The sequence below is a fragment of the Lepidothrix coronata genome, unplaced genomic scaffold, assembly GCF_001604755.1.
Source record: "Lepidothrix coronata isolate B3197 unplaced genomic scaffold, Lepidothrix_coronata-1.0 Scaffold267, whole genome shotgun sequence".
In the NCBI taxonomy this organism is placed as follows: Eukaryota; Metazoa; Chordata; class Aves; order Passeriformes; family Pipridae; genus Lepidothrix; species Lepidothrix coronata.
Genome location: NW_016690447.1, coordinates 82709 through 109472, shown reverse-complemented (window position 1 = coordinate 109472; position 26764 = coordinate 82709). Strand labels below are relative to the sequence as shown.

The 26764-nt window shown below is 43.6% G+C and overlaps 1 protein-coding gene across 5 annotated transcripts in view; it reads right to left on the bottom strand.

The window, feature by feature from the left end:
• MYH10 (myosin, heavy chain 10, non-muscle) overlaps window positions 1-26764 on the bottom strand; it is a 103329-nt gene that overhangs the window by 38075 nt on the left and 38490 nt on the right. For 3 of the 5 annotated variants that reach the window (XM_017835947.1, XM_017835949.1, XM_017835951.1), the window contains 6 exons: window positions 17411-17513; window positions 10965-10994; window positions 6738-6830; window positions 2982-3045; window positions 1123-1221; window positions 46-189 (listed from right to left, as the gene is read on the bottom strand). In XM_017835947.1, the coding sequence (XP_017691436.1) occupies window positions 46-189; window positions 1123-1221; window positions 2982-3045; window positions 6738-6830; window positions 10965-10994; window positions 17411-17513 (533 nt within the window). The remainder of the gene's footprint in view (window positions 1-45; window positions 190-1122; window positions 1222-2981; window positions 3046-6737; window positions 6831-10964; window positions 10995-17410; window positions 17514-26764) is intronic. The other 2 variants (XM_017835950.1, XM_017835952.1) reach the window with 1 other exon arrangement.

Sequence of the window (26764 nt, the reverse complement as noted above, 5' to 3'; positions counted from 1 at the left end):
AAGAGAGAAAAGTACACTGAAAATGCAAAGGGCTCAATAACTTACACAAGATCTCATCGTGTGAAAACCCCATGATATGCATGGCTTCCATTGTCTCCTGGAAGTTATCCTTGTCTTGTTGCCCAGGAATGGGGATGTAGCCATTAGATAAAAATCTGTAATTGTTAAATCCTTCGAGCAGCAAGTCAGCTGTATTGGGGGGAAGGAAGAGACAGAAAAATAACATAAAGGAATTCTGTTCTCTCTAAATGCCCAAACTCAGCCTTAGGAAATCAATTCCTCAGATGTGGCTACAAGCCTGTAATGGCTTGTAGCTGCAAGCTGCAGCTCCTGAAACCCTAAAAATACAAGTGTGCCTTCCAAGCTGAAGGCAGATTCATAGACTCTCTGTAGCAACCTACACGAGCTCTTTAATGCATCTCTGTACACAGAGCATTGCCCCACTCAGATCTACCATAACCTCAAACCCCCATTTGGAATATCCCAAAAGGAGGATCTCTACTGAAAGGTACCAGGCTGAAGCAGAAATGGAGTTAGGGACTGATAATCACCAACATCAAGGATGCCAAACAGCAGCTGATCTAACACAGGAGAAGAAAGAGTGGATCCATTCTCTGAAGTCTGTATCTTCATTAGTTTCACTTATCACAACCCAACAGAAACTCCCAGTTACCAAGGGGGGGGGAAAACCCACCCAGAGTCGAGATAACCCCCACAGCACTGCAGTGGCTTGCAGAAACCCACAGAGCTTCACTGTGTTTTGGTTAAATGGCTGCTTTTCTCCCCAGGCTGAAGGCACAGCCCAGAGCAGATACAGCTGCCACTGCTGATCAGGGTTGGTGGTTATCACCCGGGAACACTGCAGGTTCTATCCAGGGATTCCCAGCCAGAGACTGCCCAAACTGGGCTTTGGCATGGAGGAGACATTTGCTTGATTTATCAGAGTGGCTTCCCAGCACATTTGATAAAGCACAGGAGTTGTTTCCAACCAAAGCCACCTGGCTTTTCCTTCTTTGTTTAAAACTCGCTGTTTGGTGACTGAGACCAACCCAACCACGTTAAACTGAAATAACAAACACAGCACACAGACAACAGGGTTACAAAAAGAGACTCTCAACTCACACTTGAGATGTTCTCCTGCTCCAGCCAGCAGTTGGTAGAAGATGTGAAACGTCCGCTCGTCTTTGGCCTGACGAACAGCACGAGACTTTTCCAACAAGTCTGGATTATAACTGGAGTCAAGGATCAGCTACAGTTCTTGGTTAAAAACATCCAGTGCAAACAAAAGTTCCAAAGCAGGCTATGGAATTACTTTAAGACCAAGTAGAACTTTAGTAGTAATGCCCAGAGAAGCTGTGGCTGCCCCATCCCTGGGAGTGTCCAAGGCCAGGTTGGACAGGGCTTGGAGTGACCTGGGCTGGTGGAAGGTGTCCCTGCCCATGGCAGGGGGTGGAACTGGATGAGCTTTAAGGGCCCTTCCACCCCAAACCATTCTGGGATTCTATGACCAGACCATGCCCAATATGAACTTTTAGTGACTTCAAGTGAGAGATTTCCAGTTCAGACTGGTAGAAACCCACTTTTAATCTCAGCAAACTCATTAATTTCAGCATACCCATCCTGTTCCCTGCATTTCCCTGCATTTCCCTGCTCCATGCAGTTGTCTGGAATGGATCAGCCACAGTTTTGGTGAGAGGAGGAGCTGCCATCCTTCTTCTATTAAGGTCATAGTTGAAGTTTACTACCAAAAACCCAGCAGCTGCTGAACTCAGAGATACTTAGTCATCTGAAGTGTATTTGTCATTTCTCCCCAGCACTGCATTTTTCCACAGTCACCACTGCCTCTAAACAGTTCCCAACTGCAACTCCTGCAGCAGGCAGTGTCTAATTAGCTGCAATGTTATTTAACTCTTTTACTTCCAGATATTCCATATTGTAATGCAAATGCAGGACAGGGATTTGAAATGACACAGGTCACTGGTGACGATGAGTTCTTGTGATGAAGAAAAAATTCCCTAGGAGTTAAATCCTTCTGTTTTCACAAAGCTCTGGGCAAAACAATTCATCTGAATTTTCCTAAAAGCTGCCTTCATTCCTGTGCTGTGGTGAATGAAGGAAAACATTTATCACTGAAGCATATTTTGAATAACTATAGACCTTTCCCAGCCTTATTGGGAAATTATACTTTGTGACAGTTCCAAACATTCAGTGCACTTCAGATGAAGCAGTTTAAAACACAGCAACAGAACAAAAGCTTAACTGCAGCATTGTTTATGATCAATACCCACTTCATATTGTTTACTAAGACTTCCAATTTCATCATTTTATGACCACCCTGTTTTCCCCCAGAAAACAGGCTGCACTAAAAATTACACACACATTTTTAGTATGAAGGAAACAACTTCAGAGAAGGGCTTTCAGTGCGAGTATTTTTACTTGTTCTTGCACCATCAAGAACAACCTCAGAGCTAAAACTGAATCAGGCTTTGGTATTAATTATAATTAATTAATTACAACAGTAGGTCTTGTGTTATTGAACCCACGTGGGTGTCTAGAAGGCCTGAGAAGGCAGAAGGTGGCCCAGCTTTGTCACTTGATAAGGAGCATCAGCTCCTTCCAGGCCCGGAGCTGCTTCCGAGCTCTGGGCACGATGCAGAGGCTCAGCTTCTGATTAGGAAGGGGTTGGGGTATTTTCATAAATGTTCACAGAGCAAGTACATTTTACATGGTTTCCCTTTTTAGCACACCCTGTTTTTAAGGCCAGTCTGAAAATGCAGCAGGTTTGGGAGTGCTGAGCTGGGAAGTGGAGGATTTCTGAGCCGCTGAATTTGGGACATTCGATCGGCTATTTTGAAACAAAGGAAGAGATGGGTGTTGTCAGAGGAATGTCCTTCCACTGCATTCCAATGAATTCTAGGGTTAAAAGCAAAACAAAGCAGAAAACTTGCATTTTTGCAAGGATGTGGCATGAAGGAGGATACATGTCTCGATGTTGGCCCCCACAATGTAACCAGTAACATCAAAGTTAATCCTGATGAATTTACCCTGCAAAGAAATGAAGATTTTTTCATTATTACTGGTTTTTTTTAATTAAACAACGCTGTCTATATAAAATATAATCCAAATGCATCCATGGATCAAGCATTTCCCAAGATCAAATGAAATCATTGCCCATCCAGGTGCTCAGCCATCATTTCAATGGAGCACACAAACACACTCTAAGGATTAAGGAACTCTTAGTCCAGATATATTTGTAATCCAGACTTAGGAAAAACTTCTCTGAACGTGAGGCTCACTTCCTCACACTGAGGTTGGAAGAAATGCTGAGATTCTACATGTGCACATTTCCATAGCAAACTTACTGGTGCCTGAAGGTGCTCCAGCTGCAGCAATCCCAAATCCCAGGTGCTGCCCAGCCCATCACACCACATCTCCCCTTCCATTCCAAACCAGGCTGGCTGCTCTCTCTATGGCCTCTCTTCTCCAGCAGTTGGTAAAGAAAGAACTAAGAAATACACCCATTTCTCACACCTACATCTCAAATAAAGAGCCACTTCCCACACACAGAGCAGCTCTTGGAAAGCAGGTGGTTGCCAGTGGATATATTATATTATTTTTAAGCCACATCAGTTCCCCCATCTGATTTGTCATTCCCAACAGGCTTGGAGCTGGACCATTTTATCTGCACCATCACTGAATTTCAAGTTTGTGCTCATGAAACTGTTCAGCACTGCCCTGGTTGCATATGTGTGAAAAACCAGTGGGAATTCCCAGTGACTACACTGGGCTCTCCATCTTCATTGCACCCAATTTCCACAGTCCTCTATCCACACACAGACAGGTCTGGAGATCAGGGAGTATGACAGAAGTCTGCTAACACCTGCCCTAACACCTCTGATGGTATCTGCACAAAGCCACCTACTGATAACTTTTATGGAGCCCTTTGGAAAGGGCTTTTACAACCTGGATCCCAACCCTGCCTTATCTCCAGCCTGATTAGTGCTATCAGCATGTTCAAGTGAACATCCATGCAGCTCAGGGAGTGTGCTACTGATTTCCTGATTAAACATTCTACTCTCCAAGCTTGTAGGGTCCTGTATGACAGGAATGGCCCAACCTGCTATTATTTTGGGGGCACATTTCCACGCTGAACAAATTGCTTCATTTGTGCTGCTGCAACTCCTTACCAGAACCCCCCGCCCTAACAAAGCCCATTCAGATCAAGATCTGTGGGCACAAGACCAAGTTTCTCCTCCCAGACCCCTCAGTGTATCCAGGGAAAGGCACAACCTCCCCACCAGCCCTACCCTGACTCAATCTCAGGGCTAAGTCACTGCTCCAGGACTGTGGTTGTGCAGCTCCAGCTCAAAGTGGGGTCTCTGAGTTGCAAGAAAACTGGTGGAACACTTTAAATTAGCTCCAGTGGTTATTCCCTACTGTTCCAGCTTGGCTGTTAAGCCACTGGCACTAAAACCACCGTGCCAAGGAACAAGGGTTGTTTCCAGGCATGGCCTGGCAGGAAGCAGCACTGAACACAGGTTTCTGAGGATGCAGATACAGAACACCCTCAGCTCAGTCTGTAACTGCAGCATTTAGACTTCTTGCTCAGGAACAATTCCAGAAAGTTCTATTTATAACTGGCACGAAGAATGAAATGACATTTTCCTGAAATTCAGGCAGTAGACCAGATATATGATGCACATGGCAGCATGGCAACAATGGCAGCAGACTTTTTACCCAGAGCTGCTACCACAGAGCCTTCCTGCCTTGAACTTGCCTTGTCACGTGTGAAAACAAACAAGAAACATTACAGAAGGTCTAGCCAGTGGCTTTTTCTGATATCATTTGGAACCACTTTACGCTGTTTCACTCTTAAAAGTTATTTAATTTCTGCTGTCAAGTTACCAGTTCCATGAGCAAAAATAACTGAGAGGAAATGCAGTCATTACACATCAGAAGAGGGGACCCACATGCTCCCTGCTTCAAAGTTCAGGCCTCACTGGAGTCTGTACTAGAGAGATCACTTATCTAGTTAATCTTCTTAAAAGCACAATATTAATAGATCCTTTTAGCTGGCACTGGCAAACCTTGCTATGAAATCTTTAATTCATCAGTTAGACTGCAGTGGTGCTCATCTAAGGGCTGATTTCTGTTGCCACCATCAGGCTTTGGAAAAACCACACCAGAAGGAAGCATTTAGCTCTGCCATGTGAATCCAGCAAGGCCACTGTCCTATCCAATGCAAACCAGAGATTTTTAGTTCCTGAAACGCTGCCCTTGGTAGAAGAAAAAAGGGAGAAAAATGAAATTCCTTGGACACCAGCCTTATTTGAGCCCTGTCTGGTGCTGTCAGCGAGCAGGGACAGGCTGGCAGCCTCAGTGAAGCCTGTCAAGCCTGTGTGGCTGAACAACAGCACTTCTCACTTTGTGGGAGGATAGATATTTTTTAAGTCAGGTTTTAAAATGGCTGTAAAAGATTATTTTTTTTTTCCTGCATGAGATGAGACCATCTGGAATGCATTATACTTGCTCCTTTATAAAAACAGGGCTGGAGCCATCACAGTGATTATGTTCATGATGGCAATGCAGCCCTCAAAATAACACAAACCAGATGCTGACATCTTTTAGGGAAAAAGCATCCTCATTAAATTAGTGCAGTCTTTGATGCATTCAAGATAGAATTACTGTACAGTGAAATCTATTCATATTATAAATTCTATACCCAACTTATATAAGCATCAAGCAATATTGTAAATAACGTGGCTACAAAATTATCAAAGCTGAATTTCCACAGTACTCTGCTCTCCCTTCCCGACTGGAAAGGCTGAGGGACTTAGTCATGGAGTTTTCCAGAGTCCTTATCACTGGAGTTGAGTTCATGCATTATAAATCCAAGCACCTGTTGAAATGTCAAAGGAAGACCAGAAATCTTTCATTTGTTCTGTAAGTTTTAGTGTTGTTCTCGCCAGAAAAAAAAGATTTAATACCTCCTATACAGTTCTGAAGTTGTACTGAAAACATCTTCCCCCTGAAACAGGAGATGACTTTTTTTCCCTTCAAAGGAAAGGAAGTTCTAAGAAGTGGTAAAAAGCTATTTATTCCCCACGATTTTTAAAACAATGGAACCCATCAGAAGTGATTATCAGTCACCAAAACTCTCAGTGAACAGAAGGCACTGACCCAACAGAAACATCAACCAGCTCCAGCAGTGCCTGACACCTGGGATGGGTCACACTGGCTTTTGACTTCCCTACAATCACTCAGCAAACTTAGACAGGTTTTTATATGCAAGTTCTGTGCTGGTTTTTTTTGGAAATTCAGGATGTTCTCTTTAAACAACCAATTGATAAAGTCCCAGCTATTGACAAGAAGGCTACAGATGGTGCCCAAGTCCAAGCTGATGCCACAGTCTTTCCTACTTTATAGCAGTTCTGCGGGAATTTGTGCACACAAGTCAGAGCTCAGCTCCAGAGCACAGCTGTATTTGTTAGACTATAAACAACTGTCATCCCAAGGATTGTTGAAGTTAGAAACTGGATAAAATTAAAGTTTTGCCAAGAGCCAGTGAGGATGTGCCTTCAGAATCCCAACACATCACAGAAGGCACTGTAAGAGAACCTGAATTCATGGAGGAAGACAACAGAAAAAGCTTTGGATACCACTTAGATAAATTCCTAAAAAGGTAATTTCTCCATAATCCAGATTTCCAGACTCTAAAGAGAAAAGGAGTTACTCACAAAGCGGGAGGAGTTGTCATTTTTCACTGTCTTCGCATTCCCGAAGGATTCCAGGATGGGATTGGCCTGAAGAAGCTGCCGCTCCAGCTCCCCCTAAAAACCACACAAACAGAAAAAGGAACAGATATGAGCACGGAGCACCTGGAATTGAGGGTATTCCTGTATTCTGCCTCTTCCTGACAGTCATTTGCCCCTGGCTGTGGCAGTGACAGCACCTTCACAAGGGGGGGTCATCCTTCCCCTCACTCCTAAACCTGCCGAGACTCCTCCATCCAGTGCGGGGCCTTTGGGGGTGGTTTTTTGGTTTGGGTTTGTTTATTAGAACATACACAGACACACACAAACACAGCAGTGACCAACAGGACCTGATGGATGTTGACAGTCACCGAAGATGGAAAATTCACATTTAGGGCTGATGAAATTAGGCACAGACCTTGAGTGCTTTAGAGGAGAAACTAATTTAACTGTTTGAAGATTTTAGTGCATTATTCTTAAATTTCATGTGTAGTGACTTGGCAATACAGCTACTTTGGAACACCTATTTTTAAACTTACAAATACCTCTTTTCAAACTTACTTTCAAATCAGTGAAAACTCTCCCCCTCAGTCAACCAGACTGAAATTCATACCACTGCAACATCTGACCTGACCACACCTGAGCACAAAGCCAGAATGACCCAGAAGAGCTGAGCAACCCCACATACAAACATCACTTTCAAATTGCTCAATCCAACCAACATTGCTCAGTATGTTTAATGCTTTTTTTTAAATGTTTCTGTAAGTTCAAGCCAATGCATTTAGAAATCAAAGTGCTTATCTTAAGGAAATTGCACAACAGCTTTTACAATTGCTGTCCATGAGGAGGACTGGGCACAAAAAAAAGTCTGTGCTGCTTCCAAGAGCCCAGGAGGCATGAATGTACACAGGAAAATATACTGTCTTCCTGCTCTGAAGGTTGGTTTAAAACAAAGAAAAGAAAAAAAAAAAACAAAACCAAGAAAAAAGAAAGTGAAGCTGTCTGGAATGTAGTCTCAAAATGTGATGTTTTGTTCATAAACCTGCTTTTTCCAATTATTTATAGCCTTGATGAATAAAGGCCCCAGACTGAACATCAAAGAACAGGAAACGTTAACTCTCTTAAGGCTTCCACATGAGGTCAATTCTTAGAAGGGAATTCTAAAAATTCACTAGTTCACACCTAAAAGAGGCTTTTATTTGTATATCTAAATGTATTTCAAGCCCTCCTTGACATTAAGGGCTGCTCCTTCTGTAATGTGACCTGAAGCTATCTGCTCAAAACTTGCTTATTTCCACATATATTCCCTTTGGGACCACAAATTCTCGGAATTCTGCAGTAACTGAAGAAGGAATAAATGTGAGTGTGAGCCCAGAGCACACTAAACACTGCTGAGGCTGCAGGGGCTGTGCACTGTCAGCTCTGCCAAGGTTACTGTTCTCAGGAGCACTGTTAAACTAGGAAAAAACCCACAGCTGGAATAAAACTAGATCTCTGCTATACCCACTCTGTGCTGTCTGCAGGTAATATTCTCAAAGTTTTCCATGTAAACACATCAGAGAGTGGGAATTTTCCCACCATCCCTCCCACTTCCCCCTCCCGACACGCTACTGCTGGAACACACCAAGATAAAAGGGAGAAGCTCCTTACCCTGCAGTGAACAGCCTGGGATAAACCCCAGGGTGTACAGGAAAGGCAGCAGGGGGGTCACAGCTTACAGGGCAAACTCTACAGTTATTCTGGAAGAATATATATATATATCTCTCTCATCTTTTGGGACAAGGAAAACAGCTTATTTGTGACACGAGGGAGGTTCGTGCGCTGCTGGCACTCACACACTGACACCTCTGCACAGTGTCAGGGGCACTGTAATATCCTGATCCAGGTTTGAGCTGTTCAATTCAAGCCTGTTCGTATTGGAAAGCAATCTAACTTGCTACTGATTATTATCTCTTGTAGGGCTTTTTTTAAAGACAAATTGGTCAGTGGAGATAAAATTTTCATTCTTGCAGTCGTTCAAAAATCTGTGTTGTAACAATATTAAAGACACAAGATTCCTCTACATCTGAATGTTGAGAGTAAAGCCTTTTCAAACTTGCCTGCAATAATGTGCAAATACAAAGTAGCCTGAATAAAGTATTCTTTGTGGTTGCAAAATGTGAACTGACTCCACACCAACTCCTCCATGGACAGCGCTGTGTCTCAGGAAGCACCCACAGGCCACAGCCTGGACTGGGGCTGTGCAGAGCAATTTCTGCAGAATTTATTCAAATTCTCCAAGTGAAGGCAGAAAGGTCTCAGTAGCTCATTTTCACAATGAGGATTCGATGGAAACACTCAGCTGGATCCTCAACTGTGGGTGAGCACCATGGGAACGAGCCTGCGCTCGGTGCTGCACACACCAACTCCTCACAGCCATCAGCAAGCAAAGCAAACCTCACACCAGGGTGAAACCTCTCACACTGTGGAAAAAGGCATTTTTCATGTCTAGATGGACAGCTTTACAGCCCAAAACAACTCTCTTTTCGAAGCATTCAGTGTTTTGGAAGGAGTGTCCCAGTTTGGCCTGCGGGCTTATCTCCTGCGTGGGCACCTCACCAGACCTTGGAAAAAGCAGTGTGGCAGCACTGTGGGAAGAGTGAGCTCATGCAGTAGTTCATGCAGGGCAACACGAAGACAAGGACAGGTTGTTGTCTCAGTTTCAGAAAAACCAGCATCCAGTGAGTCTCTTGCAGTGGAGCCTGGGGGAGGCAGGGGAGGGCACATGCTACTCACATACAACAGGGATCCACTCTGGAGTTCAGAATGACATCGAAACAGAGATGTTAACGATTCCACCGTTTATGCAATATCAACAGCTCTGGATTAGCATTTTCTCAGGGATACAGTTCAAATGTTTGCCAACAAACAGTTCGTGTCAACCCTGACACTCCAAGCAAAGGGAGGGTTAAAGCTAAACACCCTCTGTCTATTTTTGGAACTGAGAAATATTTCAGTAAAAACCCTTAGACTTCACTGATGTTTGCAAGGAGGGAAGATTAAGTTAAATACTAAGAATGTCTGTGACTTATTCTGAAAATGAGACCATGGGCTCAGACACATGATTGGGTTACAGAGGTTTAACAAGGTTTAACACACACTACCAGAGGCATCACAGCTGTCCAGGGGTTGCTTTTGGCTTCCAGTATACCAGACTTGCTTGAAAGTTCCTTTACTATTTCCCTTTCCACTACAGTTTATGTTGCACTAGTCAGTTCTCAGAAATGTAAGGGAAGAACACAACCAGCTGAACTAACTCAGGGCAGCTTCTTCAGTTTCCAACCCTTAGTTACACCCTGCCAAAGCTGCTGCTTTATTTAAAAGCTGGTGCTCAGGACAAAGGCATCACTTACCAGCTGGGGTTAGAGCAGAGCATTTATCCTGCATAACACATGGCAGCAATTGTTTGTTTATCTCTTTCCACAGTCTTGCCCTCAACTACCACCTAACCCTCCTCTTTAAGCTCCTTCTCAGGTAAATTCCAGAGCACTGGAAGCATTAAAACTCTTACACAGGTGGGATAGAACAGACCGAGTGCTGCTGCCCTGGGGACAGAGGGAACGGGCAGAATTATCTGCACAGGGGCTCCAGCCAACCTGAGGAGTAAGAGCAGCTGAAGCTCAAATGAGGAAACATTAATTCAGATCCCACACTGCTCACACCACTTGTACTAGAAAGTCAAGGGAAACACTTGATTTCAGAAGATGTTGGTTATGCCAAGCCTTTGACACTTGAGATCAAAGTCTTTATCAAGTTATCTGCAACGCTACAAAAACATTCAGACAAAACAGTATGTTAATCAAAAGGATTTTGTAGCTTCCGTTAATCCATCTCTTATTTACCACTTTGTTTAATATTTAAAAAGTGTTCTGCACTCTCTCAGCAGCACATTACCCAGTACACACACAGTACTTTGGAGAAGGGTGGCTAGAGAGAGGGTGAACCTCTCACTTCAGGACAGGGTGACACCACTTTAAATGGTGACAAGTCCTTTGCAATGCTGAGAAACTCATAAGCTACTCACTAGTCCACTCTCCCAAAGCCAGTTAAATACTTACTAAATTCAGTATTAGCTGTACACCACTCCAAGGCTTCCCACATCATAAATGCAAATAGAAGAATACACATCAGTTCTCCTACATAACTTTAAAAGCATTAAAAAAAACCACTTGCCTGGTGTTTCACGGGTTTGGGTGATTCGGGCTGTTCATTGCAAACAAACAAATGATAAGTTAGCAAGGAATTCCAGCTGTCACATCCCACATTAGCACTGTCAGAGGTTCAGTTTAACTGCACACTCACTTCATAGAAACCCTTCAAAGTTCAGCTTAGAAAAGAAGTTATTGGCATGCTCAAAATACTGAGACCTGTGTTTGTGCAAAGGACTAATTCCAGGTAAAACCCAAGATGACAGATGGCCCTTGAGCAGCAAGGAAAAGGGCAAGAGTTTCTTTACTTGGGCACAGCTTTCCAGTCTTGCCAAACAACAGCAAAAAAATTAAGCTCAGCATTAAGTGGCTTTCTCCTCAGCCCTGGGCACTGCGAGGGGGTTTGTATGGAGGAGATGAACATTATCCTTCAACAGTCACAGAGGTTATGAGAGAACAGAGGGGGAAGCAACACTTAAAGAGTTTTGCACTGTACTACAAGTTTTTAAGAAATGCAAACCCACAGTCAAGACAAAAGCTTTGTTTCTTTCTTTAATTCCACGTGAGCAGAACCTTAAGGAACTGGAAGACCTTCCAATTTTGCCAGCAAGAAGGGCAAAGGGAACACGAACGTAATAAAATAAAATAAAATGCCCTCAAAATACAAATTTGCACATTTTCTGCAGAAATTTTCAATTCCATTATTATTTCCCTGGCTTAGACTGCAAGTTTAATAATCTTGAGCTTCATATCAGGAGCCCAGGGGCAAATACTGTGAAGAAACACACAAAACAAGGAATTTTTATACCAAGTCAGATTCTTATTTTAAGAATAATGATTCTTATTTTAAACAACCAGCACTGGCTTAGTGCAGAATAACCAATTTTGACAGAGGTCTGTAAAGCAGCTGGCAAAGGTTTGGCTTGTTCAGGTAAGTCATGTGAATTTTCAAAGCTGTACCATTCCTGCCAGGAAAACAACCCGGGCAGCTAAGGAAGGTTCAGGATTTCAGTGTGGAACTACCACTCCTGGACTCATGGAGAAGGACAAGCACAACCAGGAGCCTCAGAGGTATTTTGTTTGCTTATCTTCAGAGAAGATGAGCTGCACTCTCAGGGTGTCCATTCCTGTCCTCACTAGAAACAGAACTGAGCACAGTCAGACACGTGTTTAACTCTCTGTGGTTAAATCAGGGCAGTTAAAGCTCCCCTGGGAAACTCCCACCAAGGGGAGCTTCAGCCTGAGTGAGCCTACCCATGATTCTGTCCTTCAAAACTAATTTTGTTTCTTTAGAAATTAATAAAACAAATTAAACAATTTAGCATTTCAGCTACCAAGGCAAACACAGCCACTGGAAGGAATCATTAACCTGAAAGCACCAGTAATTAGTTCTACAGTTTAAAATAGCACCAAAGTGAAAGCTGGATTTTAGTGAAAATAGAGGCAATTTGGGATGGGAAGGTTTTGGAGAGACCTCAGAGCCCCTTGCAGGGCCTAAAGGGGCCCCAAGAGAGCTGGAGAGGGACTTTAGGCAAGGGCCTGCAGTGACAAGACAACAGGGAATGGCTTCCCACTGACAGAGGGCAGGGGGAGGTTGAATATCAGGAAGAAATTCCTCCCTGTGAGGGTGGGGAGGCCCTGGCACAGGTTGCCCAGAGAAGCTGTGGCTGCCCCATCCCTGGAAGTGTCCAAGGCCAGGTTGGACAGAGGGCTTGGAGCAACCTGGGCTGGTGGAAGGTGTCCCTGCCCATGGCAGGGGGTGGGACAGGGTGAGTTTTAAGGTCCCTCCCACTCCAACCCATTCCATAATTCTATGAGTCAAACTGAAGTCTGGTTCCATTCATCCAAACCAGGGGCACAGGGAACCAGGATAACTGGCAGTGCAGACAGCACTGGCACATGGATGAAGTTATTTATAGAATTTAACAACTCCACACACTCCCACAAATGAAAACTTCTGCTGTTTTCATGTATTTGACCATGAATAGGGCCCAGGTACCTCCACAGCCCAGAGGGGCAGCAAAAGGGCATCCCCCAAACTCATCCAGCCTGCACAACATGCAAGGTCATGGCAGTCCCTGGGCAGGAGGGGACAACCAGCACTTCTTTTGGAAAATTATGTATGCAATTCTTTTATTATTATTATTATTATTATTGTTGTTGTTGTTGTTGTTGTTGTTGTTATTGTTGTTGTTGTTGTTGTTATTATTTCCATATTTTGCACTGACTTCCCTCTCCATCCAAACCCACAAAGTTTGCAAACTAAAGCAGAACCCAGAATTTAGACACTTCTTGGCCACATTAAAGTGACACTAACACATGCTTTAACATATTTTTATTCCTCTTTTCTCTCATTCCTGCCTTTCTTACTACACAGGGGATTGATGAGCCACAAAACTAAGTTCAGAAGCCTTTTTCCTCCCTTCTCCCTGTGCCCAGTGTGTCTAAATCCCTCTGCAGAAACATGACCCTCCTCTCCCGTACTCACCAAGTACCTGGCCTTTTCCCTCCTCTCCTTTAATTCTACCTGTCCTCCCTCCACAGCTCCTGAGCCTCCTGAGGAATCCTTGGGAGTGAAGGTGTCTGGCCAAGAGCCTGGGACAGCTGAGCAGCCCAGCAGACACCAGTGTGGGTCAGCTCTGGGCTGAGGTGCCTGAGCTAAAGCTCAGTGCTGGTCTTTACAAAGCTGGTCCACATGTGGCACATTAACAACTGAATAAAACACAGTCCCCTTGGTGTAGGCAAAATACTCAGCTTTAATGACAAAAATTCAGCTTTACTGGTTACCACCTCAACCCCTCAAATTCTTTAGAACTCTAATTTGCTGGATGTGAAACTTTCAGTTATTTCCAACAGACACCTTCCATCTTCCATCCCTTGTTACCCACCAGGGACTGTCCCTGTGCCAGTTCTGCCACTCAACCAAACACACAGCAGCCAAGAATTCAGGTTTACTTTCACCCCACCTTCGGTCTTTAGAACAGCTCATGTTCAGAACTCACTGCCAAGCACTTCTGCCTCCACTGCTTGGCTCTAGAAAGCCCAGCCCCTATTCCCAATTTCAGGAATTACTGCAGTCTCACCTGGCTCTGCCAAATCCCACAATTACTAAAGTTTCTCCTCTACATTTTTACCACCAGCAGCACCTCCCCACACTTCCGAGAGCAGTGCCCAGGACAACATCTTGGGATTAGACAGGAAATGAGACACTGGGGCTACGGATTCAACACTCAAACATTAGGAATCACCAGTTTTAAGGCTGCTCAGCACTGTAATTCCAGCTCCTGTGGCTACCATGTGTTATTGGCTTGATTCCCCACCTGACCAGGGATGACATTCCAAGGGCTCTTCCTGCTGGGAACAAAGAGCTGCTGGGAAAGAAAAGCCTCATGGATGAGGAATGAGGCTGCCCAGGAGATGGGCAGAGCTCCCACACGAGACTCCTCACACAGGCTGAGCATTCCCCCACCATCCCACTGGAAAATGTCCCTGGGGAGCACCTGTGACACGGCAGAACATCAGAGCTGCTCTCAGGTGTCACACTGGGGCTACATTTGCTTGTTAGACTTTTACAGCACTGCCAGGGAAAACAAATTTAACCCTAGACTTAGCATACAAATTGCTGCTTTAAAAAAACCTAATCAATGTGGCATTCAAACAGTCTCAGAAATATGCATGACACTGATAATTATCTGTAACAGGATGGGTACACACAGACTGCCACTCAGGGATTAATTTAACAAGCCTGTTTAGCATCTTCCTGTGCACAGGATAATGCACAGTTGTACACACAGGGACAGTGGATCACCACCAGCCTCTACAGCTCTCTAATGAATATGCAAATTAGGAAACAGGAACAAATTAGGGCTGCACCTCCAACCCCTATTCTGACACTTTCCAGTGTGAGCTGTGCAGGTTAGACATTCGTTATTTGCAATACATAAATAAAAACTAGTTGTTACAGAACTAAGGACACTTATTTCTACTTTCAAAAGTGGTTTGTTTACACAGATATCCTGCATTTTTCATGGATATATGCTTAGTTCAGTGCTCACTGCCTTGAATGAAATGCACAATCCAAGTATCAGACTTTTATTCAGGACACCACCCTATTCTTTCTGTGTGTCTAAACTGTGTTTTAAGAACTTTTCTAGTCTTCATCACAATAGTCAATGGTTTGTGAAGCAGCTGATTATAAAATCTATCTTTGGAGATGACTACCACCACCCCATCTGATCCCACTGGTCAGTAGAAAATTAAGCTGCAGTTTAACCAGAGATTTACATGGAATCAGCCAACACTGCATTGAAAAGGGCAAACTCATCCTGCCCTTCACCGACGTTTTCCATCCCATTTCCATCTTTTCTGTGCCTACACTTCATACCATTTCTGCAGCCACACAGACAATGGAGGAAACTTGCTCCATTTGAAGCCAAATGGACTTTTTATGGACATTATTTTGAGCCACCAAACCCAGTGAGGAATTGGGCCAACAATTCCTGGCCACAGGAATTGTTATGATGACGAATCTCTCAGGGGATACTCCTGGCACAGCACAGGGAAGGCCAAACACACTCAGGGTACAAAGAGGGCTTCGGGTGCTGAAGCACCAGAACAGGCTCACGGAGAAGTTGTTTAATCTCCATCCCTCAAGATTTAGATGAGCTAAACTCAGCTTTACAAGGCCTGGACAATGGAACCTCACTTTGAAGGAAGGCACATTTTGAAAGGTGTCTGGACAAGAGGCTTCCAGAAGTGTCTTCCAGCCCGAGCCATTCCAAGTTGTCAACAGTATATTGAGAAGGACTCAGCACAAAAGTGCACAATTCCCTTCTCTCCAAAAGCCTGTTGGCAATTTTACTTCTGCAGAAATTGAAAAAATACTGGGTTTGTTCAAGGCTGTGAAGTGATAAAGCTAGGAATATTCAGAAATCAAACACTACACAGAACTTCTGCTGGATGATGTCCCAGATGGTGTCCCCCAGAGCCACGTGCCCTCCCAGCACACCCCACAGTGCCATGAACACACCCAATGCTGCTGACACTCCTAAGGAACCTCCCTGTGAGGCCTGGAACCCCCCCACACAACTGCAGCACACTCAGACTGCTCAGGAAATACTTAGAAAGACTAATTTTGATCTTTTCTGTGTGATAAACCAGCAGCAGTCTGAACAAGTATCAATGCACAGGCCTGTGTTATTTGCTCTTGATTAAAGCAAAGACTCAAGTTTCCCCACACGCTTCATGAGATTTCTCCAGATTCACCTGCAACCTTTCCTTCTCTCCCACTTCAAATCCTTGCTTTTTTTTTTTTTTCCTTCACAGACTTTTCAAAAGTCATCTCCTGTTCTCCCAGGAGTTTTGAGTCTTGACACATTCAAGAATGTCTCGGCATTAAGTGCTGTGCATTAAAAGTTGTTGCGGCTACAAGGGGAAAAGGCCTCAAGTTGTGCTAGAGGAGGTTCCTGTCGGATATTGGGAAAAATTTCTCCACTGAAAGAGTGGTCAAACATTGGCAGGGGCTGCCCAGGGAGGTGGTGGAGTCCCCAGCCCTGGAGGTGCTCAGAAAACGAGTGGATGTGGCACTTGGTGATATGGTTTGGTGGGAATGGTGGGACTGGTCAAAGGTTGGGCTTGATTTTGAAGGTCTTTTCTCTGATTCCCTAAGTCAGATGATGGAGTTTGAAGGTTCCACCCACCACAGACACCTGCATTACTGCTGGAAAACCAGCACTGACTCCATCAAGCTGTTTGCTTGTAGCAAAGCTGAATTAGGACTGCACTGCAAAGAGATCCAGCAACAGATATTCAAACCCATTCATATTCTTATAAAGCAAAGAATTACCAAAAATTCAGTGCAAACGTTGAAGCCTGGCAGGAAAACTGAAGAAAGTTCTATGTAAATCAGAGTTGGTTTCAAGTTACTAAAAAATTCAATATTTTCTGACATAAAAATGTATACTCTCTGTTTGTAGTGTAATAAAATCTGAGCTTTTTATTAGATGCTGACTTCTAGATATAGCAAATCTACAGCAGCTTTTAAGTTTGATGATTTTTCCCAGTTACAAGTTAATTTTTCCCATTTGCAAGTTAATTTTTCAAAGAACAAAAAACTTGTTCATCAATGCAGTACCAAAAACTGCATCCAGTGGGAACTAAATTCACTAAGAACTGCCCAAGTTTAATTGAATTCTTGGAAAACTGGGGTTTGCTACATCAGAAAACTTTACTACCATTTGCATAAAGCCTTTAATTTTACAACATAAATTTAACAGCTGACATGGACTGGAAATTTTAATGTAACTGCTCATTTCAGCCACTGCTAAAGAGAAAATAATGGTTGAGACAAAATTACATGGATTATATATTACAGCTTATCTTTAATTAAAAAATCATGGTTTTTTAATGCAAAGACGGTAGTTTTCAAAAAAAAGCAATTAAAAAAAAAATCGAGAAAATATCCCAACTTACAGGAATATTATGGTCCTTTCTTCCTTTATGGGAGGAAGCAACATGAGCAAGGTACTGAATAACCTTCTTAGTGTTCTCAGTCTTCCCGGCACCAGATTCACCCCTGCAAAACATTTCAGACATTTCCCTCAAAATTCATTTTCAACAACTTCTCAACCCTTTGTTTACAGCAGCCTCAGTTCATTCCATTTATGGCTTTGACTATGCAACAGACCTTCACTAACCACCTACAACCAAACTGCAGTTGCAGGGATTTTAAACAAATCCTACAAGGTATTTGTTTAAAATACTTTCTTCACCCTAAAGATCTCTGTAGCGTCAAGATGTTGATACAAGGTGGACCATCAGTTTGATTAAGAGCTTTTGGCTTTATGCCAAAATATGAAACACTTGCCCCCTGCCTTGACCACCGTAGGCACAATTTTTCAGGGTGCAGATACATCTATATTTTTAAATCATGACATATACACACATTTATATTTAGCATAATTTTATTATATTTTAATATTCCAGGATTTGGTTATGGGAATTACCAAGTTGATGGAAACACTCTGTACCTTTAGGAGTTTCACAGTGCAGTAAAATACACTTTAAACAAGCAGATTCTTTCCACTCAGACTCTTCACAAGGTTAAAAATATATTTAAGGCCACGGGGCTAGATGAATTCATTAAGAAATAAATTTATCAGTGCAGAGTGGGAGAGTTCACAGATAACAAGGACAGCAAATGCACATCTCATTGTTAAGCCAGAGGTGGACTGAAGGCAGAATATGTTCAGACAGAGTTTATTGTGAGGTTTACAGGAGAATTGTGATAATGTGACCAAGTTCACACCCCTGCCATCACAAATGATGTTACTACAGCCCTAAAAATCACAGTTTGGGTTTGTTTTTTTTTAACCTAGGTCTGCTCTTCAGACAAATCCACAGCCCAAAGGGATTCAGGCCTGACTTAGGCATGAGTCAAAGGCTGCAAACCAGGGAAAAAGGAGCCATTTCCAGGGAGACAGGGACTGCCACGAGCAACTCGGAGGTGTGGGAGGCTGAAAAGGATCTTATTATGGGAATTTGCATGGAAAGAGTGAAAGCACTCCTGTCATTCAGGAGTTGTTCAGAAATTAACAGTTTGGAAGCCAACTCCTCCTTTTTAAGAATGACAAGCACATACTCTCTGTGCTTGGGTATTTCTCCACTAAGCTACTTAGAATGGAAATCTTCATTTACCAGGGGAATTAAAGCACTTTCTTTTGCAGTCTTCATAAATACCTTCCTCCAGCATGCTGTACACCCCAGTTTTGTAGCTGATCTGCATTTGCTTAGGGATTTAGTACCTTCAGACCTGCACTTCTTGATCAGGTAAGAGCTTAGCACCATCCTCACACTACACTCAACAGCTGCAAAAATGAGACGATAAAGCACTTGAAATTTTACCTCTGCATTTACAGAGAGGATATTGATATTACCCCAGATTTTCAAAGAGAATGGGCTCAAACACTCATTTCTTCTCACCTTCCAACACTTTTAAACCATGGAAACCCCACAGGAGAATGGCCCCAGCAGAGGTGACCAGGGGCAGCAGGATGGCCACTTCTCTATCCAGGAGCAAGAAGTGACAGGGGCTGAAGCAGCTCTTTCATTCACAGCAGTTCACTGAATTCCTCACAAGGTAAAACAGCCTCTGTCTGACCTGGAGAACAGCAGCAGCCCCCAGGTTTTGCTGGGAGAAGTCTTTAACTGAAAAAACTGGAGGAATAATTCTGCAAAGATAGTGGGGGATATTGCACAGCCTCCGTTACCAGACTGTGGCCTCCAACACGAGAGGGGTAACCAAGGGTTAACACTTCTGTTGGTGCCATCTGCTCCTCAGAAACAACTACAGCAGCCTAAAACCACTTTGGTTCCACTTTTCCTCCCAGTCATTGAAAAATAACAGAGAATATGAAAGATCAGAGGTCACTGTACTCAATCACTCGAAGCTTTCCAGAGAGGGGGGGGAGTTCCCTTGGAACTCGTCGGCTGGGCTGGCTTTGCTCAGTGCATGGAAAAACTTGGAAGGTTCTACCTGAAAAGCTGGTTGGAAAGGAGATTACTCAGAGTTTGCTAATGGATAACTGGGTTTCCTTTCTGCCAAGATACCATCAATATGCAACACAGAAACTGGCTGTACTTGGGGACCACTACAAGTGGAACAACACCCTTTGACTTAATGAAAAATCCCATTTCTACCCAGCCCAGAGTCTCCACATACAACATAAATGTGAACACTGACAAGAAAACACACCCCAAACCATCAGATGTCAATTCTTGCTACTCAAGTCTTTATTTCTCATTTCCCTTTTACTGCAGTGCTGCCATTAACATAATTCATGACCACGAGCAATAATAAAAGCAGCTTTGCCTGTTTTTGGATGTGTATTAAAATATGCTAATGCTAAAACTATTCCAGCAGGTAAGAGAATTAAGAAAAGAAATACAGCAAAATATACATTTACATTTTAAAACAATACAATTTGTTCTTATTGTCAGCAGAGCTTGGGAACACATTATTAGCTGTGCCTTTAAAACTAGAGAAATGATCTTTAATGTCAAATTACAAGAAGAAAGTTTATTAAATTTTGAAGGAGGGAAAAATATTTCTATTTAAAATTTAATTTTTATTTATTTTAAAAGAAGTTTATTAAATTTTTGAAGGAGGAAAATTTGCATGTGCAGTGAGGAGAAGGTGGTACAATAAATACAGCCCAGATGTTGACTTTGGGAAAGGGCAGCACAGGGTTTTGGAAGAGGCTCCTGTGGACACCCCAGTAAAGCTGCACAAGCACAGGAAGGGCAGAACCTTGCAATACATTCCTTCTGCTAAAAAGCCTTTAGTTTTTTCGAGAAAGCCCTTTAGCAAGTTCTTATTCAAAAGCAACACTAAGGGATGTTATCATCCCAGTTCTGCTCCCTGGAGCTTACAAATATGCCAAATATTTCCTGCAGCACAGTGTCAGAAAGCTCTGCTGTCATATCCTACAAAAGAATTAGAAGATTTAGGATAAAGTCCTTTGCATTTATAGGAATAATGACATCTGCATATTTTGGTTCTTTCCCAGGAGTGCAAACACATAGATTATAAAAATAAATGAAAATCTTCTACCTCTATCGACCTGCCCAAAAAAGGTAAACTCAGCAACACCATGTAAAATATTTATGGAAAGGGGATGGTATCACAGAGCTAAAGCTTAAGTGTTTCAAAACCTTGTTTTAATACAACTCAATATCTTACCATAAATTAAACAACTAAAGCCTTCCCTCAGTCAGTGGCAGCTCTGCTAATGATTTCAACAGGGTCATTATTTCACCTTCTTCATTCCAGCCTCAGCTCCACTACTTGTAGGATCAGAAATGAGACTGAATTGAAACACTCTCTGAGCTCCAGCCATGGGCTGTACAAACAGTGCTCCCAAAAAAGCAAACCATCCTGAGCCATAGCCTCCAGTTGGAGGCATAAGGTTATTCCATCAATTAACTGAGGGATCTCTCCCTTGGAAACAGGGACAGGTCAAAGAGAGTCCGACAGTCCTGGTAAATGTATGCAGTATCTCAATCATGCTTTTCCCTGGAGCAGCTTCTGCTTTGAAGCAGCTCCATGCACATTTAAAAGAGGAAAAGCTTAGCCAGCATGAGCACTTTAAAGTTTAACACGGTTTTAAATTCATTGCATGTAAAGCTGGAGTGCCATTTTCAGCAAAGCCAAGTCTTCAGGCAAATTTATCCCAGCTACAATTTGGTTACCAAAAACTAGTGACTGACTCAACCAGCTGCAGTTTTTTCCCTGAGCAACTTGAGCCCAAATCTTTGTACAAAAGGCACTTCCACTGCTGAATAGATTCTCATCTGGAAAACAGGCAAAACATACTGGGAGATGACTCACAACTCATAAAGCAAAGAGGCAGGAAGCAGGAATGGAAGCTGGTCTTCCAAATTCCTGGAGAACACTCTTCCCACACGACCCACTTATAATGGCAGTTATTATTCCAGAAACAGGTCAAGTACCTGCTTGGGAAAGACCTATTCTGGGAGGAGACAGTGCTGCTGAAGGAAAACAGCAGTGAAACAGTTGCTTTCCTTATTGCCAAGCGGGTTTGAAGCATTTACACACCTTGTGACAGTGACAGCACCTGGCAGGGCAGGCAATGCCACCATCTCCTCCTGACCTGGCAAACGAGTTGATGGATTTTAGGGAAGTCAAATGAGTCTAAAGTCGCTCACTGAAGTGCCACTGCACAGACTGGCCTCCTTCCACCCCTACCCAGAGAGCCACTAATTCCATGGGCAGGGCAGGAGCTTCCCAGCAGGCACAGAGTGCAGTGCTGTGAGTGACACGGGACAGGAGGGCACAAAGCCACACAATTACAAAGAAACTCTGAAATTCAAAGACAGGCTTTTCTTTCCCTTGCTACCTGTGCTCAGCCTGCTGCTGGCTAACAGTATCTGGGAGGATAAGCAGGTAGGATGAAGGAGGATGGTCAGATGCAGTTGGTGCCATCTGTCCCACCACAGATCATCTCTGTGATTTCAATCACTGAAAACTAACCCAAATAACCCAGATTTCACATGCTGGGGGCCTGGTTCACTCAAACCCTTTCCCTGCCCTAGGAGTTTCAGTCTAGTTCTCTCCTTCCCGATCAGGAACAAGCTCTGGGATGGGAAGTTCACCTGGAAGCAGAAGGTCCTCCTGTGAAGAAGTGGCACCGCTCCCTTGACACCTGGGCAAGTTCTCAGTGCCAAATTCCCAGGACACAAGAACCCAATCTGCCACTCACAGCTTCCATTTAAAGCAGCCACTTACCCAAGGCCCTGAACCATGGGAATATGCACTTAAATTGTCTGTAGGAGAAAGTAACTGTGTATGTAAGAGCCCCAACAATGGGCTTTTGTCCCTCTCACAACAGCAGTTGCAAAGAACAGAGGAGACACTTATTCTCAGACACAACTGAGCAGATCATCTGCCAGCTACAAATTAACAGATATTTACAGGCAAGACCTGTAATTAAAAGGACATTTTAATCACCTGCCTTATTTTCTGCAAGAGGTATAACTGATAGTTTGGAGAAGAGTCATTAATTGGCTTTACTATTTACGTGGCTGCTTCAGAGCTGCTTCCTTTCCCTCTTGATGCTTCTCATCATCTCAACACCACTTGCCTAGGGAATGTTACAAGCTGGACTCCAGCCAGAGGTTGTATACAAAAATGCTTGGTATTTGCTGCTGTTGTCCTGTAATAATATAATAAGCAGCCTCTATTCCCTCCACACCCCACCACTCCTACAGAAGCCAATTCAGATTAGATATCCTTGTGGGGCTGCAAGCATCTTGCTAAATGCCTATTTATCAAGCCCAGGCCCAGTTCTGAGAATACCAGAAGTCTGTGGTAAGATCCTTCACTTCAGAAATACATTAACTGCAAAAAGTGCAGAGCAGCACATTTTCACAGCTGACTTCCCAAGAGTCGCCTGAAGCCAGGGGAGGTTGGAATATTTCTCAGATTCTTCGCTACCACAACACAAATTTCTTCATCTTGGTCATCAGTCTCCAGCAGCCTGGCATGGCCAGTGAGCACTAACAGGCAGCAATAACAGAAAGAAACACCAAAACTTAGCAAAACGTCAGCAGCTGCAGCTTCTCCAAGAAAACAAAGCCTCAAAGTCTCTCCAGAACAGCTTCACATCCCACAAAAACGGGAAAATGTGCAGGAGGACATGTGCACACTGCAATGTTGGCACCACTTTCTGTAAGGCATCACTTATGGATGCTGGGCTAACACAGGCTGAAAGCTACTTATTATGTATATATGTATATATATATATATATATATATATATATATATATATATATATAATATATAACATATTATATTACCTATAAGCTCTCAGGAACATTAAGTTGCTGGAACTACATATATTGTCCTTTCTTTTCAGCAAACTAAGAATTTACAGACACAAGATCCAAAATAAACTTCCATTTGCACTCCAATAAAGGGGGAGTGATGAGAAGGAAGCTGGTTAGGTCCAGCTTCCCAGAGAAGTGCTGGTTTTAAGGGCTGCTCGTTTGCTTTTCATTGAAAAGCTTGATGAACTAAACTACAAAGCAGAAGAGAGCTCCAGCAATCTTTCTAACCATGTGTTAGTGGTTAAAGCCCAAGATTAAACCATCCAACTTCAAAGCTGAACAGAAATTCCCACCATTACTGTTTGTTCAGCTCCTCCCATCTCATCATTAGCCAGGCAATAATCTGGCTTTCACCCATGTGATAGATTGTCCAGTAGATTCAGGAGCTGTAGGGGTGTGTGCCTCTGCACATATTTGGGGTTTGCAGTGGGTGAATGCCAAAGGGCACATAAGGAATCCCAGCACCACCTGAGGAAATCAGGGTGACACCATGGAGCAGCAGAGTCCTTCTGCACGTGGGAAAAGGACTTCTGGTTCACTCTGAAAAAAGCCTTTCTATAGTAAGTAATTTAAACAAGAAGTTTATCCTACAAACTCCATCCCTGGGCTCAGGTACTCACCAACTTACACAAACAGATGGGGAAGGAGGTGCCACAATGAAACAACAGAGACCACGCCAGTAACTCTGAATAAAGCCCTGCAGCCTCTGCAACAACACAATTGTCTATATTTGGCTTCCTAAAAGGTGGGGAGTGGAAAGGGAAGAGAACAGAAGGTAACTAAGAGAGGAAGACAGCACACTGTTCTGTGTTCAGAGATGCCTCATGTCTGCAGCAAGAGCAGGAGTCATCTGTCATCAGGAGTGGACTGGAGAGCTCAGCACAGCCACATCAGCTGGCAATGCCAGCAGTGCCCTCCTGGAGAACCATCCTCCATGCCAGGACAGGGTGTTCTGCTCAGACAAGCAGCCAGAGAACACAGCAGGTAGTTTGGTGGTTTTTTTTTTCCTTCCCGGTATGTTTGACTTTGAGAAAATATTACTAACTTTAAGACCACCAGTTCATGCAAAACTCTTCATGGAACATCAGCAGGTGAGACAGGAAACCTCCAGGTAAACCCACTGCCTTAAAGCAATGAGATACATGCTTGGAGAACCATCCCCCAAGGTCAGCCCACTCCAACAGGGCATTAAGAGGAATCCTGCATCTGCAGCATCTCAGTGAAATACAGGTTATTCTTCAGCACAGCTCTCTTGGTGAGAAAAAAAATTAAGATAACTCCGAGCAAACTGTATTCCTCAGAAAGATCCACCTGCACACACCTTCTTCACAGAGCTAATATTTACTAGACTAAAGCAAAGTAACTGCAGGCCTTTTGGGGGAAACAGGCTGGTATTTCCTAAAGATCTACACAGGTCAAGACAATGAATCTGCCTCAATCCCAGATTTAACTGCATTTTCATGCCTAGGATAAGAAAATATCACGTGTACCAAATATAAATCAGGATTCAGTTGTCTAGTGAGTTCAGAAGGATCAAGAGTTCACAGTTATCTTGCAGGTTAGGCAATAACAAAATTGAAGGCAAGAGAGTTTAAAGGTTTTCCAAGGTAAGTACGAATGGATTGGACATTCACCCAGCTGGAACCAAAGGAAGGCAGGTGGAGAACACGCAGAGACAGTCCTTGAAGAGGAAGAACTGAAACCAAACCCAAAGGCCCAACACAGCACCAATCCTACACTAAGAACACCCTCAAGAGCAGCACTCCTGGCTGTCAAGAAGAAAGGGTGGTTGGATCCAGAGAACCTGGAAAATGGTGTTCAAATACTGTCACTGGAGAACTGATCTGCCCCCTCCTCTAAAGGCCATGGAAGGTAAAATCCCAGGAAACTTCATCAACTAGAGGTAGGGGGAGAGAGGTGAAGGTGCTGCCCAGATGGACCTTCAGCAAGCCATGGGAGAGACTCCTCTCCAGACAATTTATGGTCAAGGCAGTTGGAGACAGGGAAGTGACAGGCACACCACAACTGTCCTCATCCCAGCGCACAAGGCAAGGGCTGTTTTCTCTCCCACCAGTCTGAACCACTCCTGCTGGAGAAATTAAAAAGTACTCTGAGGACTTCCAGCTTTACTAAAGATCAGGGTCAACCAGGTGACCCAGGTCCTGAGACAGCAAGTTTGGGATGAGAAGATGTGTCAAGCCTTTTATGAACTGCCAAAGGAGTTTCTGAAACCACCTCCGGTGTGGTTAAGACACACTCCTTCCACCTTATTTATTTCTGCCTTAGTCTAAGACCTGTAAAACCAGTGGCAGGAGGGGAAACACAGAGTTTACCTCTTCCCCAGAATCAGCAATGCAACAGGAGTCCTGGACACAGGTCAAAACAGAGAAACAGGATTCCTGGTCAAAACATGGGACCTCCTTCTGGAGGCAGTGAGTCTGCCATGGCCTTGTCCCATTCATGGAGCGGATTTAACATCCCAAACATCAGTTTAGAGTGCAGAGCTGCAAAATAATAGGGCTCTCCCATGAAGTCCACGGGGGAAACACTCTTTGGGACAGTGCCACAGAAGAGAGCTGGCTTTATCTGTTCAAAAGGGACATACAGGGCAGTACAAATGGGTTTGATGGCACTTCTCTTGAACACAGAGTGGAAAGCAGTCTAAGAGAAACCTATTTTAAGAGGAAAGTGTTTATTAACCTGGTAGCCTCTACTATCCTTTTTTGTACTCAGCATGTAAATGGTGTTGCTCATCAGACAGTGTGAGCAAGGTCTCCTGGGCTATGGTGGAACTCTGGTGTACAGCTCCCACGATGACAGAAACACCTTGGATCCCATCATCTATCACCTCATGTGTCTCACATTCTGACAAGGCAAGACCCACACTGTACATCCAGTTAGGACATACAATGCCTTACCCTTTATAATCCTGAGGCCACAGATATGTCCCCCTTATGGAGGAAATCCATATTTTCTTGTGAACTGTGTTCAGTGACGTTGGTCTTTTGAATTTATGCTGCTGTGTAAGTACTTCAGCAAGAAACACCAGGTACAGCTGTAGGACAGCAACAGAGCCTGGAATCTGTGCTCAGAAACTCAGATTTATTAAGGCTGCCACACTTCTGTTATGTGGAGCCTTTAAGACTGATACAACCAAGGCACTGAATTAAAGGTGGTGAAACTCATGTCATGGGACTAACGCTTTCAATACCCAGGTTTGTGATATGCTTCCAAGCCAGTGATGAAACTTCTTAGCACCAGATTCTGGAATTTTACATGGAGTAGATTTGTCACCAAGCATTTCCCATGTCCAACAGAAGAGATGTCCTCAAGGCCATCTCTGAGGGTCTTAATATTGGGATGCACTCAGAGCAGTCCCCAGCAGCTCCAGACTTCCCTACTGGATATGATCACGTCCTC